The sequence below is a fragment of the Loxodonta africana genome, chromosome 3 (genome assembly GCF_030014295.1).
Source record: "Loxodonta africana isolate mLoxAfr1 chromosome 3, mLoxAfr1.hap2, whole genome shotgun sequence".
Lineage (NCBI taxonomy): Eukaryota > Metazoa > Chordata > Mammalia > Proboscidea > Elephantidae > Loxodonta > Loxodonta africana.
In genome coordinates this window covers 196,170,560-196,189,047 of record NC_087344.1, presented here as the reverse complement: position 1 = coordinate 196,189,047, position 18,488 = coordinate 196,170,560, and the positions used below count along the sequence as shown (strand labels likewise).

The 18,488-nt window shown below is 42.6% G+C and overlaps 1 protein-coding gene across 1 annotated transcript in view; it reads left to right on the top strand.

Annotated features, from left to right (window-relative positions):
• Positions 1 to 17,256, top strand: part of F11R (F11 receptor) — a 30,160-nt gene extending 12,904 nt beyond the window's left edge. Inside the window, exons 2-9 of the mRNA XM_064282834.1 lie at positions 12,750 to 12,818; positions 12,984 to 13,091; positions 13,321 to 13,467; positions 13,753 to 13,955; positions 14,127 to 14,229; positions 14,378 to 14,732; positions 15,018 to 15,066; positions 15,197 to 17,256. Of these exons, the coding sequence (XP_064138904.1) occupies positions 12,750 to 12,818; positions 12,984 to 13,091; positions 13,321 to 13,467; positions 13,753 to 13,955; positions 14,127 to 14,229; positions 14,378 to 14,732; positions 15,018 to 15,066; positions 15,197 to 15,232 (1,070 nt within the window). The 3' untranslated portion in view covers positions 15,233 to 17,256. The remainder of the gene's footprint in view (positions 1 to 12,749; positions 12,819 to 12,983; positions 13,092 to 13,320; positions 13,468 to 13,752; positions 13,956 to 14,126; positions 14,230 to 14,377; positions 14,733 to 15,017; positions 15,067 to 15,196) is intronic.
• Positions 17,257 to 18,488: the final 1,232 nt, after the last annotated feature.

Genomic DNA, 18,488 nt, shown 5'->3' with positions numbered 1-18,488 from the left:
TTTGAACCCATCAGCAGCTCCATGGGGAAAAGGACCTGGTGATCTGCTACGTGAAGATTACAGCCTAAGAAACCCTGTGGGCAGTTCTGCTGTGTTACATGGGGTTGCTGTGACTCAGAATCGACTCGCCAGCACACAACAACAACAACAAGATTAAAAAAAGGCAGAGAAGGCCAATTGGGAGGCCAGTTGCAATCCTTGAGAAAATGATGATGGTACTATTACCGGGAACTCCGTATTCTGCTCAGCGTGACTCCATCAGGGCCAAAAAGACAGAGACCAAGTTGGGGAGAATGAAAGGCAACTTTATTGGTTGGCCAAGCAAGGAGACTCTAGGAGCTAAGTGACTTCAAAGACTGCCTTGAAGGCAGCTTGTTGAGGCTGGTTTATATAGGCAGGATCAGTTTCAGAATACAAAATGGCTCGAGTGCTGGCATGGAGCGTTTTTGAATGAGTAAGCATTTTCTAAGGCCTCAGTTTGATTTCCCTGCACAGGAGAAAGTTAGCCATTTTTGATCATTAGCATATTCTCCACCCAGGGGCAGAGAATTTACATTCATGAGGCAGTTAAGGAGCTAAAGGTCATCTGGAGTGCCAAGATGGAGGGCAGGGTCTGTTTCAGCCATTTCCAGCTAGCTGTTTGTTTTCAAAGAAGTTCTGAGGAGAAAAACAACTTCAGGAAATGGGCTGGGGAAGGGGCTGTCCTGAGGAGACAAGGATTTTAAGAAAATAGCTCTAGCCCTGTCAGTACTAACAAGTGGCAGTGGGTAAGAGAAGATGGACTGAATTCGAGGGAGATTTGGGAGATGAAGTTATAATACTTGGTGTTTGATTGAGGAGACCTGGTGGTACAGTGGTTAAGCTCTCAGCTTTTGACTGAGAGGTTGGTGATTCAAACCCACCAGCTGCTGTGTTGTTACCAGGTGAAATCCTAGGTTCTTGCTCATCATGACTCATGTTGGCTAATAAATGAGAGACCAAGGTCAGAGAACAAGAAAGGTACCTTTATTTCATTGTACAAGGAAAAGGAGTCAGCTGCTGCTACCAAGACTGCTCCCCAAGGGCAGGCAGCCAGGTTACTTTTAAGGGTTTACAAGTAGGGAGTACATATAAGTCAGCAACAGTCTTAATCATACTGTGCAGGTGCGCTGGGGTTTACACAAGCAAAAGCAGGATTCAAATGCAAAGCTGGGAGTAGGGGTGAACATGGTGGGGAGGGAGCCCAGAAAAGGAAACAGGATTTTTAATACAGCACTATAGGGGCTCTTTCTCACTCCTTCCATTTCTTTCTGGACATTGATCATTCAATACCAGTGTCCATTTTGAACTATAGTCAGGCTCTTGGAATTGTTTGGTATATTTTTGGGGAGGGGCAAATATTGGACCTAGGCCTTTCGTTGTAGCTACTGACCTGTCATTGTTTTATAACTAATTACTAAATATTAAAAGAGTGGTTTTTTATGCCCTGTTTATGTGAATGTTTCCCTAAAAGGTTTTTTTTTTCCCCCCATTTGTCTTAGCTGTTGTCTTTACAGAAACCCTGGTAGAGTAGTGGTTAAGTGCTACAGCTGCTAACCAAAAGGCTGGCAGTTCAAATCCACCAAGTGCTCTTTGGAAACCTGACGGGACAGTTCTACTCTGTCTTATAGGGTCACTATGAGTCAGAATTGACTCAATGGCAATGGGTTTGGTTTTTCTGGCTCATTGTCTTTATACCTCAGGGCCCAGTTGATGTGAGACCAGCTCCAACTGGGTCAAATTCGTTATGCTCAAGGACAGGGAATAATGACTGTAATATTATCTCCTAAATCATTCTTTTCTTTTTATGGGAGATTGGAGATAACACATTGATGATTAATACCTGGACTTAGTTGAGCCCTTAGATGGCAGCCATGGCAGGCTCTTTAAACTCGCGGTGCTGGTTTTCCAGTGGATATTTATCTGGTTCTTCACTAGGATCTTAAGAGCACTGTTCCCATTAATCACATTGCCTAAGTGAGCAGACTTAATGTACACCAACATTTTAGCCTGAGATGTTTTCAAGTGTGTAAGACGATAGAAGATGAATTTTATTATGCCTTAATACTATCAGTATGCAGACTAAGAATATTACTATCCCTTGTAGTAATGATCTAGCCCATGTACTTACTCCTGATGGTAACCAACCAAATAAATCTGGTGTTTGTAGAGTGTTACAGTGTGTAACCAAGTAGCTTCCTGTCTGATTCTGTGTATATCCTGTTCTACTTTTCCTGTGTAATATCCAAATGCAACAAGAGGTATTTGCTACAGCTACGACTACACCTCCTTAGGCTAAAAAAAAAAAAAAAAAAACTAAGGCTATCTTGTTATCTCATGTCACCTTGGCTAATAAGGTCAGAGATTACCATTGTGTTTTTTCTCATTAGCAGCTTCATCTGTTATTTGTCCATCCAAACCCACTGCCCTCAAGTCGATTCCGACTCATAACGACCCTATAGGACAGAGTAGAACTGTTGTCCCGTAACGATCGATAAATTTCTTAAAGTCATTTTTCCAATATAACTACACTATAATAGGAATTAAAACTATCAACCCTACTGTGAGTATGTATTGGACCAATGGGTTTCTTTTTTTACTCTTGTTTTGTAACGTGTAACAATTTAACGTTACTTTTTCAGTCTATTTACTAGCATCATTAGAATGAGTATCTAAAGGTAGCCTTAAAATTCTGAAAGTATGTTGCCCTTGCATTCACCAGGAATCTAAACAAGAGATTGGTCATGTAAACTCACTGTCAGTTAGAAAGGGATCATTTAAACTAGTATACTTGGATCCACCACACAAAAACATGTATTCATAAGGAGCACACACAGTTTGTCTAGAGGAAACAGAAGGTATAGAAAAATTCACATGTGACGTCTAGATTTTCATTAGAGAATACGTATTAGCAAGATAATACAGGATGGCCCTCTCCTTTTGGAGGTCTTCAGTTAATCTGTTTAAAACATACTAAGTGTTTTTCTCAGGGCAATCTGCCCCTCCTTGGTTTACCTATTAACAGTCAGGGGTCATTTTCTCAGAAGCAGAAGTGTCACAAAACTGTCTTGATGAGAGAACTTCTAGTTCAAGAGTTACAATATCTAAACCCATTCGTTAAATAATTTAGGAGAAAGGAAAATGTTTTCTTATATCCAGAACATGGGACCTTAAAACATCAGCAGTATTCTCACATAAAACCCGTAGTATTTCTTCACTCAGTCTTGTGTAGTTAATTTCTGTTCCACAGGATTCCAGATCAGCTGCAGTCTGTGAACTCATTAGCCTCCTACATAAGAGTTTTTGGAAATCTTGATTCAGTCTAGTCACGGTTCTTTTCATAAGTCTAATGTAGTCCATCTTTTTGTTGAGATATTTTGGTCAAACATTTTCAGCAAATCAGCAAAGTGAAAACTTATGTGCAGATGACAAATCTTAATATGACCATGATTAATTTATAAACGTAATACTCCTAATTATAAAAAATTCAGAACCAAATAAAGTTTAAAAAAACTTTAGACCAAAATATTTTTAAATATAATGATTAACCTTATTTTTAAAGATCTTCAGATATAATACACTATATAATAATTTCAAGACATAATACCATATAGTCAGGATATGCCAAGATTATCAAGTTTCTAAATACCTGAATAGTAATTAAAAAAACTTAATAGGTAAACAACGGGAATGTCCCAGTCAAACCATTTGCTTTGATAGTAGATTAAAAAAAAAGTTGTGGCCAAGTTAGAAATAACTAATAAAATTATGGCATAATATTATACATTACATGAGGACCTGCTAACATATAAATTTTGACCCAAAGAGAATCAGGCATTTCTCTTGATTTTGAGTACACATTACGTGTAATTTATAATGTATTAAATAAACCTTTCCTTTACATTAAATTTTTTTTTTTTTTCTCAAGCCATGCAGCTTGGTTTTGACACAGGAGTTATATTTTAATGAGAGGGTGAATCTTTGTCTTTGAGGCAGATTACACAAAGAATAAATAAACCCTTTAAATCAGAAATCAAAGAAATTTGTAGTTATCTTAGCAGTGAGAAACCCAATTCTTTGTTTTATGTATTATTAACATTAAAGCTCCTAGAAATCTCATAAATTAAACCATTAAACTTTAGTCAGACAGATAAAACTTTTGACCATATTAAATAAATTTATTTTTAATAAGCTTCTTAAATGTCTTTATTCTGTATCTCTTATAGTACATCCTTTTAAAAAGGCAAAAATGAACACTCATTAGCAGACCCAAATATGTATGTATTGTATGTGTGTGTACGTGTGCTATAAAAAGAAAAAGCATATAAATTTAAATTATGAATATCTGTTTACTCAATTTAATATCTGAAAGGTCTTGGAAATTATTTTAAGCTTGGATACCAGAAAACATAATTGTTGAAATGAAGTTCGTTCCAACGCTCCAAGTTTTTATTTAAATTTTACTATTTTTCTCAAACTAATTTTAGCCCTTAAAGATTTTATCAGGGAGCTTTGGAAATCACAAAGTTGCTGTTCAATGGACCAGTTCATTGGGATGGATATAACCTTATCTCTGGCTAGGGGTAGAAACATTTTTTTTAGGCCATTTTAGGCATGTCTCATTGTGATTTTTTTTTTTTTGCTTTTTAGAGTTCTCTTATAGTTCATTTATGATTGAGATCTAATTTTTGGTAAGTTCTGGGTTATAGTAAAGCAGCAATTTTTTTCTTATTTTGTCTTAAGAAAAATCTCCACTCAGTTGGAAGGCATCTTTCAAAAGTTTCTTTTGAGCTCTGACTTCAGAGGCTGGGGTCTCAGGAGGCTAGATTCTGTCCTGCCCTTACTCTTGTGACTCAGGGAAGACAAGATTGGGTCTTACCAGTTCATTTACATATGTTTAAGTTGGCCTAGGCAGTTTGAAAGGCTGTCTGTCTACCCAGTAAATACCAAAGCTCTTTAGCAATTTTGTAAATGAATTCATCAATTCTTGCCTGGGGGGTGGGGTCTGATCTTGCCACGCCCTCACTCTCTTGAGTCTGTTCACAGAAAAAAAAAAAAAAAAAGGTTTTAAATAAAACTTACTAACTTGCCAAAGCCTCATATTAGACCTTTTGACGGAAACTAAGCATTAAGTAAAAGTTCTCCCAAAAGGAAAAGATAACACGAATGAAAGCTCATTTTCCCAAAGTAGTCACTGAAATTCCAAATTACTTCTAGTACATTCAGTTAATAGCATTTTTAAATATGAACCCCAAACCAGTGTCTCGGTAGCAGGGGGGAATATCCAGGCTTGTTTATCAGAGATGTTCAGCTCTAAGGTTCAAGCTTTTAGTTTCCTTCTTTTTGAACCTCATTCATTCTGCTAGCTAAAAAAAAAAAAAACCCATTGCCGTGGAGTCGATTCTGATTCATAGCAACCCTATAGGACTGAGAATTGCCCCACAGAGTTTCCAGGGAGTGCCTGGGTTTCCTTCCGCTAGCTAGAAACCTTAAAATATACTAGTTCCTCCAATTTGGAAGGTAAAGTAGCTACTGACGATTTTAACATTGTGATTCCTTATCAAGAAACTTATAAAAAAGGGTAAGGAGCTGCTGTCTCTCCCTTCAAATTTCATAACACAGGTCAGGAGCTACCACTTCTCCCTGTAAATTTGGCAAAACAGGGCACTATTTTCCAGATTTTCTGAGTCACAAAAAGAACAAGGAACACCACAGGACCACCTTATCCTGTCGTGAGGGTCTTTAACACTTGTGATGAGCGCTGGGTGACTGTCCTAATGGCTTTTACTGCTGATCCATGCCTGAATTTTGGCAGCTTATCTTGGCTGAGAACTCTGAAAATAGAATTACCTCTTTAATGTTTCAAATGCCTGAGTCTGGACCTAAACTGCAGTTCACCGAAAGAGTTATGAAATACCACTCTTAATCAAAGGATCAAGCAAAAAAATCTAAGAAAGATTCTCCTTAATCAAACAACTGTTTTTTCAAACAAATATGCTGAACAAAATTTAAGAAAACATGAGAAAGAGAACAGAAGGAATAAGCAAAGGCTCATTTTCCCAGGGCACTCACCTTGTTGGTGTCGAAGGGACATGGAGTGTGAGTGCTGTGTGGGTCCAGGAGAGAAAGGCCTCTTTTTTTTTGCCAGCTTCTGCTCCACAATCCAGGTCTCCTCGAGGTCGACTGGATTCATGGTTTTAGAATCCCTGCAACAACTGCACCATTAACTCTTACAGGGTGAAAACACCACAAAGTTTAGTAAAGCAAAAAAAAAAAGGTTTTATTCAGCATATCGTTAAAGAGAAAAAAGTAGGAAAGGGACAAGCATGCTGCCAGAGCCACGTCTGTTCACAGCTCTTCAGGATGCACGTCAGTGGGCCGCATTCTGGGATCCCTTGAACATTCCCCATTCTCTGGATACACACACTTAATACACTCGTACAGCCTAACCCGGTGGTACCTGAGCCTTTTATGCCCTCTGCTGTCAATTCCTCCCACTTCTTGGGACTCTTCTAAGGCCTTACCAAACAGCTCAGGTGTGTTTCATGTCTCCCACAGCGCCAGTGCTTGGGTCGCGGGGGATCGGCTTTCAGAGCTGCTCCAGGGTCTCCCGGAGAAATCTGGTGGTGCCAGATATCGGGCTGGTCCGTTTTCTGATCCACCTCAGGATCTGAGCTCTTTGCTGACTCTCCAGAACTGTGGGAGAAAGATGTGGCAATCTCCATCCATAAAGATTACAACCTTGGAAACCTTATAGGACAGCTCTACTCTGTCCTAGAGGGTCTCTATGAGTTGGAATTGACTCGATGGCATTGGGTTAGGTGATCGATTGGCTAGAGGGAAGGAAGGAGGTAATGACTCTCAGGCTTCTGGTTTGAGTGACCAAGTAAATGGCAGACCACCAGTCTAGAGAGAGGTGAAGGAAGAGAGGTTGCAGGAGTGTGAGATGGCAGCAGGGGTTGTGCGAAGTCCAAGTGGAGGTGTCAGGAGATACAGTGATAGGGAGTCTGCAGCTCGGGTGAGAAGTCAGGCTGGAACTCGTGGACACATGGGTGCAAATAAATTTTGGTCTTACGTTTGAGATTTCCTAGAGAGAATATGGAGAGGAGAAAATGTCCAGGATGAAATGCTGGGGATCATTCATATTAACAGATAGAAGAAGCAAAGTTCAAGGAGGAGAAGACCAAACTGAGGTAGGGGGTGGACCAGAAGGCTGTATACAGAAACCAGGGAGGCCACAGGGTGAGTTCTGAGGAAGGGAGTGGTCAGCAGTGTTATGGCTTACAATGGCCACATAAACCAACTAAAGAAGCAAATACTGGATTTCCTTAATTCTAAATTCACTTTAATGTTTTGTAAATTAGGATTAGTTTAAAATGTATGTATACATTTAATAGAATTTTCTCCAAGAAGCTTTGGTTGATTGACATTATACAGTATGTTATAATGAGAGTGTCTTAGAATTGAGGAATATGATGGTGGGTGACCTAGGTTAAAGCAATTTTAATTGCAAAGTGAGAGGTTGAGGGGTGAATAGGTGTGTTAGCCGGGAAACAGTGTGTGTGTAGACTACTTTTTCAAGAAGTTTGGAAAGGAAGGAAGAGGATTCCAGCTAGAGAGGTGTGCAGGATCAGTGGGTGATTATCTGTACACAAAAGGACCAAACACCTTTGAGCAGGCCGGAAGTCTGTCAGCGACTGATTTTGTGACTTCTCTTGTGGTGGTAGAACCATGTGCCTGGGAGTGGGACATTTGTATGTGTGAGTACACTATGCCAAGTATAGGTCCAAGGTTAAGTGCAAAAGGGAGTTAGTGATGAGTAAGGGAAAATATGAAATATACCAGGACAATGGCAGGGAAACTATGAGTGTCTGTAGATGGTATGTGGTGAGGGAAAGCCCTCAGCTTTGCTTGTCCTTCCGTCAAGGTTTTTGGGAGGAGTCAGGCTTTCCAGGGCAGCTAAAAGAGGAGAGAGGGATTGATCAACTGAAGGATAAGCACTTTTCAGGCAGTATTTATATGTTTTGTTAAAGAAATTTTTTGAATCCAAAAGAGAAATCTGTACAGAGGGGCCTCTGGACAAAAGATATACATTATTTGGTGTGTCTTGTTGGTCAGATACTGCTCTAAACACTTGGCTTATGTTTACTTGTTTAACCCTCACAACAACCCTTTGCTAACTGCTGTTATCCCCATTTTACAGATGGGTAAATTGAGGTTCAACGGGGGTTAAGTGGCTTGCCTGGGTCACACAACCTATGTATAAAATAACAGAGCTGAGATTTGAACTCAAGTAGCCTGGTTCCAGGGGCATGTTCAGGGATGAGAAAGGGAATGTGGACTAGGATGTGTATGGTTCCTTGTGGTGAATAGGAATAGCTGAATTTGACCCATGGTGTGATGTGCAGCCACAAGTAGGGTTTTGAGGGTAGGTACAGTCAGGTCACAGGCAGAAATAGGCAATCCTGCATCAGAGGGAGGTGGGAAGATACTGAGGTGAAGGTCCCCGTATCTTAGACAGAAGATGAGAAGCCTGGACTAGGTAACATCTGTCAGGATTAACGAGAAGGGGAGTAGGCTTGTAGCCCAACGTGTATGTGTGTATACATGGTGCAGTTCTTGACTGTGTTTAGATTTGATCTGATCGAACTCAAAAGTTCAGCTAAGTCAGAAGTGAGAGAGAAATCATGATCAAATTTATATGCTATGATTTTTTTTTTTCAGTGGCTCATTCTTTCAAGGCTTAATTTTTAGTTTAATTAAAACTTGCTCTTTTTTTTGGGTGGTGTCATAGGTTGGGTTCTTGGAAAGCTGACTCTGAGACATAAATTATCCTGCACGACATTTATTAGGGAGTAATTTTGGCATCAACACCTGTGGAAAGGAGGGGCAGGAAACAGGTTTGGGCAGAGGGAGAAACTGAGTTACATTGTAGCCCCAACAAGGCTTCCGCCTACCCCATGTGGAGCTGTAGGGTAGGAATGGCCCTTCAGAGTTGTCCAGAGTTGGGGAGAGCTTGGTATTGATCAGGAATTGGACGCTGGTTGCCCCTGGCATGGCTGTTTTTCTGGCTGTCGTTTGAGAGGGCTGGTAGCTGAGGGCTGCCTCTGGTAGCGCTCTCAGGAGCTGGGAGAGTAAGTCCTTTCTTCGTGAAGAGAATTCGGGCTCAGGCATCACAGTATGTATCACAGGTGGCAAATAAAACTTTAAGAATCTTAAAAAAAAAATCCAGGTTGCCATTATCAAAGCAGAGAAGGCTGAGTTGAGCAACAATCAAGGCATTTTATTAGCAGAATTCTTCCCCCCACCCCCGCCAATAGCTTTTTTGAATGCAATTCACGTATCAAACAGTTCATTCATTTGAAATGGACAGTTCATTGGTTTTTAGTATATTCACAAATTTGTGGAACCATCACCACAATCAGTTTTAGAGTATGTCCTCACCCTGAAACCCAGCCTCGGCACCGCTCTGTCATTAAGCCCCATCCTTCCCTACAACTCTCAGCAACCACTGATCTACTTTCTGTTTCAATGGATTTGTCTGTCCTCAACATTTCATTTATATGGGATCATACAATATACGTGTCTTTTGTGTCTGGCTTCTTTCACTTGGTGTAATGTTTTCAGGTTTCACGTAGCATATAGCAACACTTCATTCCTTTTTATGGCCAAATAATTTTCCATTATATGGGTGTCGTTGTTAGTTGCCCTGGAGTCAGTTTTTGACTCATGGAGACCCCATGTACAAGAATGAAATGTTGCCTGGTCTTGTGCCATCTTCATGATCGTTGGTATGTCGAGTCAGTTGTTGGGGCCACTGTGTATTTTAAGTGCCCCTAAGAGAAAGGAAGAGAAATGTCTACACAAAAACTTGTATGTGAATGTTCATAGCAGCATTATAATAGCCAATAAATGAAACAGCCCAAATGTCCATCACTTGACAAATGGATAAATAAAATTTGTTTGTTTCCTTTCTCTTGGATGTATACCTAGGAGTGGAATTGCTAGGTCATATGGTAACTGGTTGCACAATGGTTAAGAGCTCGGTTGCTAACCAGAAGGTCTGTAGTTCGAATCTACCAGCTGCCCGTTGGAAACCCTATGGCGCAGTTCTACTCTGTCCTATAGGGTCGCTATGAGTTGGAATCGACTCGATGGCAAGGTTTTGTTTTTTTTTTTAATGGTAACTGTTTATCTGAGAAACTCCCCAACTGTATTTCTACACAGCTGTACCATTTTACGTCCTCACTAGCAACGTTTGAGGGTTCTAATTTCTCCGTGTCCTTGTCATCACTTGTTGTTTTCCATATTTTTTATTATAGCCATCCTGGTGGGTGTGAAATGGTATCTCATTGCCGTTTTAATTTGCATTGCACTGAAGGCTAATGTTGATGGGTAGCTTTTCATGTGTTTATTGACCATTTGTGTATCTTCTTTGGAGAAATGTCTTTTTGTTATCGCATTGTAACAGTTGTTTATTAGATACAAGTCTCTTGTATATGATTTGCATAAACTTTATCCCATTTTCTAGATTGTCTTTACCTTTTTCGTGGTGTCCTTTGAATCACAAACGTTTTTAATTTCGATGATGTCTGATCTATGTGTAATGGAGTCTTACTAGTTATAAATTATTTAGAACTTAAGTCACATCCTCATCAATACTTTGGTTATGTGCATTCAAGGCAAATGCTGACATTGCCAGCATTCTGGATGAGAGCTGAGTAAAAGACTTGCGTATCCTTATAGAGTTATCAATTTAGTAAAGGCCAGTTGGTTTAATTTTTGTGTCTATTGTTACATTTGCATATAGACTGGAGGTTAAAAATATAATGCCAAATACCCAGATACGAAGTAATATTATTAGAAATAATTTCTGGATAAAAGAGACCTGACTTAAACAAGAATGAAATTTTATTGCATAGTTTGCCTCCAGTGGCTTTTTTGAGAAACGGCATGGCTAACGAAAAGGAGTGTGGTATAATGGGTATAGGCATTAAGAAACCTGTACATAAATCTTCGCTCTGCCATTAGCTTTGAAGCTTTGGGTCTTAACCTTTTGGACACTTAATTTTCTCACCTGTAATATGAAGGGATGATGCTGTGTCAAAATGAAATAAATGTATTCTAAACGTTAGCAGCAAAAGAAAGAAAAGGACTTGAAAGACTTCAGAGAACATTTAGTGTAAACCCCTCATGTTTCTGATAAGGAAGGGGAGACTCCGAGGTCAAGAGACCGTATTTAGAGTTACCCGAGTAATTAAAAAGAGAAAAGATGCATCTTACAGATGCGCCTGCATTCCACAAATCTTTTTGCATTTATCTAAGGAAGACAGGGCTCTGACTTAAAAGCTAAATAAAAGCATACTTCATGAATTCAATCTTTGAGAACATGAAAGAGTAACACGCGAGTGCAGTTTTAGAACACAGCAGTTGTCGCACTATCTCAGAATTCTGCCCCTGCTTCTTAATTTGGAATGTGTGGACCCCTTCTTTGACCCCCGCTGTGCCCCGCTTCGTGTTATTAGCCTTTTCTGTCTTCACCCGCCACCTTTTCTTTCCCTCTTTCCATTGGGTAGTTGGAGAGTAGTGAGATGAGCTGAGCCCAGTGACAGTCCTAACTCCATCTCAGAACCAGCTATGTGACCTTAGGCACGTTCTTAACTTCTTGTAGTCTCAGTTCCTTGTGTAAAATTGGGATAATAACACTTGTCTTTATGATCTGTCATGCTTGTTTCGGGATCAAAAGGTATAATATGTGAAAACACTTTAAAAAGCACAGATGTTATGCACATGTTGAGTAGTAGTATTTCATTACTACTCCTCCCCTTCCTTCCCTCCTTTGCCTCCAGCTTCTCTGGCTTCCCTTCAGGATTGTCTGACAAGTGGCTGTAATTTATTTGTTGAGAAGTTTTCTCTTAACCCTGAAAGGTAGTTTTGAAAGCTGCCTCTGGGTGAGCAGGAATCTCATTAGATTACTGGGAGTCACAGAGGGAAAAATTAGAAATGAAAGAAATTACAGAGAGTCCCTGATTGTGTGGGAGAAAAGTATGGAGCAGGACTCAAATTCATGTAAAAAGACCAAACTTGCTGGTCTGACTGAGACTGGGGGAACCCCCAAAGTCATGCGCCCTGGACACTGTTAACCCAGAACTACAACCGTTCTTGAAGCCCACTCTTCAAAGATTGGACTGGACTATAAAACATAAAATAATACTTGTAAAGATTGTGCTGCTTAGTTCAAGCAGATACACGAGACCAAATGGGCAGCTCCTGTCCGGAGGTAGGATGAGAAGGCAGGAAGGGACAGAAACTGGTTGAATGGACACAAGAAACCCGGGATGGAAAGGGGGAGTGTGCTGTCACACTATGGGGATTGCAACTAATGTCACATAACAATATGTGTATAAATTTTTGTATGAGAAATTAACTTGAGTGGTAAACTTTCACCTGAAGCATAATTAAAAAAAAATTGTGTTTGTGAAAGAAATATTTTATTTCCATTGATAAAAGAAGTATTGGCCTGCCGTTGTAGCAGAAAACATTTAAAGAAGATGTTTAGGATAATGGTGAGTGGGTATCTTGGATCTCTTGAGTCCCTGCCCCTTGGGATCTCAGCCTGGAGAAGCCCGCTGAGACTCTGGGCCTCAGATCCACGATCAGATGGGTCTGCTTTTCCCTCTCCATGTAGCTCTGTCCACTCCTGATGGGCCCACCTCTCTCATTCTCCACAGGCCCCCTGGCGTTGAGCAAGGGTTCAGTGTATACTTCAGAATCTGAAGTCAGAATTGCTGAGAATAAACGTGAGTTGGGAGGGGCTGTGGAAGTGGGTGATGGGCATGAGGGTGGACAGGTGGCAGCAACCTTGAGGCCTGGAGAATATCTAGCCAACCTGTGGCTTTGGGCCACCCACCATCTTTTCCATTTGCTGCTGTGCCTCTTTCTTGCTCTTTGGATCCCGTCTACAGCCGCCACGTTGTCTTGCTCCTACTCGGGCTTCTCCTCTCCCCGTGTGGAGTGGAAGTTTGTCCAAGGCGACACTACCAGCTTCGTTTGCTATAACAGCAAAATCATAGGTGAGTTGCTCCATCCCCTTCCTGACTGTCTAGGTTGTGGAGGGATCAGTTGGGGGGATCGGGATTCCAGAGGAGGGGCACACCCTGGGTTTTAAGTCCCCATGTCCTTTTCGTTGATTTCCTTGGGGAGAAAGAGGGCTCCTGTGTACCTTGAGTGCCACCTTCTCCGTCACCTTTTGTTAGCTTTCTAGCTTACTCTGTCTCTGCCCTGCTTCCTCTCTCCTGGTAGCTTCTTATGAGGACCGAGTTACCTTCTCACAGAATGGCATCACCTTCCGTTCTGTGACCCGGAAAGACACTGGGATGTATACTTGTATGGTCTCTGAGGAAGGTGGCAACGACTACGGGGAGGTCAACATCCAGCTCATTGTGCTTGGTATGTGCCTTGTGTTTTCTGTGTGGGCCTGGAACTAGTTGCTTCCTCAAGCCCTTAGCAGACTCTGCTGGGCCTAAGAGCTCATTAATGGTAAGTATGTCACGGGTGGTGTGTTCAGCGTCATAGTGCTGCTAGGGAGAGGGTATGAGCCCCTGGTTAGGTGGAAACTTAGGGCAGGGTCAGGAGGGAGGTTAGTGGTGAGGATGGGGTATCATCTTAGTTGGTTGCTTAGACTCCAGACAGCCCTCTCTACCCTTGTGTTCAGCACCTTCTCTCCCTCCCCAGTGCCTCCATCCAAGCCTACAGTCAACATCCCCTCGTCTGCCACCATCGGGAACCGGGTGGTGCTGACCTGCTCAGAGAAAGATGGCTCCCCACCCTCTGAATACTACTGGTTCAAGGATGGGACACTGATGCCTACAGAGCCCAAGAGCAGTCGTGCCTTCAGCAACTCTTCCTATACCCTGGATCAAAAGACAGGGGAGCTGGTATAGATGGGGTGGGGGTGAAAGGTGGTGGTGGGGAACACAGTTATAGAACTCCTGAGAGTCGGGAGGAGGAACAAGCAACAAGATGAACTTGGAGTTGGGGTCAGAAGGCATAAAAGATAGGCACTTGGCTTCTTTAAGCAGGAAGCCTATTTGTTTTCTTCCCTCCAGATCTTTGATCCCTTGTCAGCCTTTGATACCGGAGCTTACTCTTGTCAGGCACAGAATGGGTTTGGGTCACCGGCGATGTCTGATGCTGTGCGCATGGAAGCTGGTACGTGAGGGTGTGGCAGGGCCTTGGGCTCAGACCTGGGGTAGGGTGAGCATGGGGGCTGGGGTCTGCTTTTCATTCTGGTGTTGGTGGTAGTGTCAGTACCATGAGTGAGCACCCAGATGCCTGGCCTCTTGTTTGTGTCTCATAGTGGAGCTGAATGTGGGTGGCATTGTAGCAGCTGTCCTTGTAACACTGATCCTCCTTGGGGTCCTGATTTTTGGCATCTGGTTTGCCTATAGCCGAGGCTACTTTGAGAGTAAGTATTTGCCCCTAAAGGCTCTCCTTTGTATCGTTCCATTCCAGGGTATGGTTTATGGTCCTCATTTGAGTTCTGGCCCAGATACTATGCCCATGTGTTCTGGGGTTTTCTCCAGGAGTACCACTTGCCCCTCTAACATATATCAACTGCTACATACTAGCTCCCCCATCTTCCTGTACCATGCTGTCTTCTGTCCTGCTGACACTCACCATCCCATCTCTTCTCTTTCAGGAACAAAGAAAGGGTGAGTGAGGTGCTCCCCTGGGGCTCTCTGAGGTTGACAACCTGGATGCATGTGGTTTGAAGCTGAAATGGGCTCAGGGGAAGGGGTTGGTGGTGGAGGTCACTAGCCGGGTTTTCCCCTGCTCTCTGTGGCCCTGGGCTTGTCGTGTTTCCTTCTGCCCACGCTTCTCTACTGACCACTCCATGCTTCCCAGAAAGCTCTCAGTTCTGGCATCTACATTTGGCAAATAGAGGTTAACAGAAGGGCTTGGGGACTGAGCATCTATGTCATCTGGCTTGTCTACAGGAGTTCGGGTAAGAAGGTGATTTACAGCCAGCCCACTGCTCGAAATGAAGTGAGTATGCCTGCCTGGGAGAGGGAGGGCTTTCTAGCTGGACTGAGGGGTTCTAGCCTGTATTTATGTTGGGGGTGGCCAGCTAAAAAAAGCCTACAGAAAGTGACCGGAAGTTTTATCTTCTCCACAGGGGGAATTCAGGCAGACCTCATCATTCCTGGTGTGATCCTGGTCCAGCTCACCTCTTGTCCTCTGTGCTTGTCTCACTCAGGTGCTACTAGGCCCTGGCCCCTGGTGTGTATGGTTTCACAGGATGCCTTATTTGCCTTCTAGTCCCATCAGGGACCCCACTTTTGTCTTAGTTAGGATGTGGTTTTTTTTTTTTTTTTTCAATAATGTCAGTTACGTGCCTCTTCTTCCTTCATGCCTCCCTTCCTTTCCTGCCCCTGCTGAGTGTCAAGCTTTCAGTCCCCAACCCCATGTGGAGTCAGGCCAGAGTCATGAGTGATGCTTGGCGACTTCTCTTCTAAGTAGATAGCAAGAGTGGCCAGGATCCCAGGAATATGCTGCGATCACTGTCCACTTAGTATGTCATGGACTTTGAATAGCGATCTTGAGCCTAGTTTCTGAGCTCTTTTCTCCAGTACTGAGCTGTTCTAGAATGGAGACTGAAGACTGGAGCTGCTGAAGTGGTTGTTTGGTGATGATGGCATCAAGTCTCTCTGCATCCAGAGCCCACACTCTCTTCTGTCTTCCCATGGGAGTGCCACTGGAATCCTCCTGCACCATCCTCCTCCTGAACACAGACAGACTGACAGGCCATGGCTGTAGGGGAAACTGGAGCTTTTATTGGCGAGCACAGTCAGCTTCCGGGGAACATGAAGTGAAAAAGTTTTAAAACCACTGTTCTAAAGAGAACAAAGCTGGAGCTGGTAGCTCAAACCAATGCCCTCCCTTCCACTGGAACAGTTGGGCAGACCCATGGAAGACATGTCCGTAGGGCTCTGGGGATGAGTGTGCGATTGTATGTGTGTGTGTGTGTGTGTGGTCTTAGCTCTGTGCTGAGATCATGTGTGTGTTGGAGGGCTTCTTTGCTCTTTGATGAGATTGTGTGTGTCTGTATGTACCTGGATGTTCCTGGAAATAAAAACTTGGTTTGTCCAAGATTTTTGTTGTGGGGAGCAGGGAAAACGAGATTTTTGAGGGTTCCTGGGCTCCTCCTTTGTACAAGCAGTAAAATGCCTCAAAGCTGTACTTCCTAGCAACCTGGGGCTGTCCTGCCTCCCGTGCCACCACTTCCCGGATCCTAGTTTAGGGCAGAGCTTCAGAACTCCCTTGTGGCCTCTGTGGCCAGGCCTTCCTTTGCTGGAGGTGGGTACCAGGGTGAAGCTGATGGTTTGGGGGTTCTACGTGGCCTGTTCCACTGAAAGAGAGGATGAAGTGAAGTACCGACCCACCCTCCTGCCCAACCAGGCGCCTTAATGGATTTCTCTAAGGCCACACTAAGAAGTGCTCCAGAGCCTGAGGCAGGGGGATTGCTCAGATCATGTGGAGAAGTAGACTTCTTTAGGGGAGTGGGAGTCTGAGGTGGGTGGACAGTGTGCGAGAGCGGAAATAAGCAGGAAAATGACTGTCATTGCATTTTCCCTTAACCTTCTGTTTACTTGTCCACTACAATCTCTGAACACATTTCCAAATCTATTTATTAACTAGCAAGAGGGAAAATAAGGGATCCTGTTGGGTTGATTTTGCTTGTTTCTTTCTGTGGAGGATACTCAACGTGCCACATTGCCATAATCCGTTCCCCTACCTGGAAATCCCTAACTGATTGAGTTTGCATTTTCTATCAAGGATCCAAAAGGAAAAACAAATCAAACCATCGGTAAGGGTCACACACCAATAAAAAATGAAATTTCCAGAGAAATAAAATCCAATTAAACAACAAAAGTAGAGATTATGGAATGGTTCAGTAAGAAGGAGATTTTTAAAGTATGTTTCAGTTGTGCATCATGGTTGGAGGACGGGGTGGGAGGGATGTGCAGAAAGTCCACAGGGAAGCAGACGTGACTCATTGCCTCTTAAGTCTGAGGTGAATGGTTCCTCAGTGTAGGTCACTTGGGATGAGTATGAGTCGGTTATTACCTTGGAATTGCCTCCAGCTTACAACAGCCCTTTTGAGTTGGAAAACACCTTGTCTGCTTTCATTTTAGAATGTTATAACTAATTTTTGTAATAAACGTTTATTTTTCACATTGAGTTTGTTTAAATTCTGAAGTTATGCATTAAAAGGAAAATCAATTGGGACTCAAAGTGACTTAGACATTCAAAAACTGCCTGATAGTCTTATGAATTAAGAGATTAAGGGTGTGCTTCCATAAAGCTCGATAGGTGCATTTTAATTCAATGTGTCATTGGGTTGTGCTTGAATGGGAATGACCCAAGTGGACATTTCTGGTGTAAAAGGGAGATTAGGGGGGAGGGGGACAGTTACATGGAGATTGTGTTCTCCACGAGACATGAACCCTCTGCAACCTGGGATAAAATGATTAAGATGTGTTTGTTCCTGTCTTAACAGGACCTACAGAGCAAGGCCAAGGGAGGGCAAAGTGGAAGAGTGGAGTTGGGTTCATTTCTCAATGAGGGGACAGTACATTCCATGGGACAGCTTAAAAGTGGACAAATGAAGAAAAAGTAGAACTTACCATTTGAAAAGATATCTTTAATTCTGTAGCTTCTCTATTTTTTTATTTCTTTCTGGACTAGCTGTGAAACTCAATATGAAATGAAACTCCCTGCAACCCCTTTTTTTGTAACTTGTTGAATGATTACTATCATCCATTGACTTATTTCCTAGGTACTATTGTTTTATTGTTATCCCTGGAGTCCTGGTGATGCAGTGGTTAAGAGCTTGGCTGCTAACCAGAAAAGATCGGCAGTTCAAACCCACCTTGGAAACCGTATGGGGCAGTTCTCCTTTGTCCTATAGAGAGGGTCACTGTGAATCGGAATCGACTTGACAGCAATGGGTTTTGGTTTTGGTATTACTACCGCTTTTTCACAGATGGGAAAATGAGGCACAAAAATGCTAAGGAACTTACCGAAGTTCACAGAACCAGTGCTAGGCAAGGTAGATCTGGTACTCAAGACAGCTGGGGAGGGGAGGACTGGGTAGCCTATGTCCTGCTCACAGTGATCTGGAGTGGGAAAGAATGCAGGAGGAGTAGCTGGAGATGTTAACTTTCTCTGTAGGGGTGGGTATGTGTCTGTTAGAATCTTGAACGTAAGGATGTCAACATGGGGCTTTCTCTGAAATGTGACTAAATCTCACTTGAGTCTCCCTCCAAACAAGAGCTACAGGACAGAATGAGATTGAATGAAGTGTGAGGCTCTTGATAAAATGAGTGCCACCCTCTGGAATGAAGGATGAGCGTTGATGCGTTTTTGTCAGTGACAAATGAAAACCAGAACACATGGACTGTCGT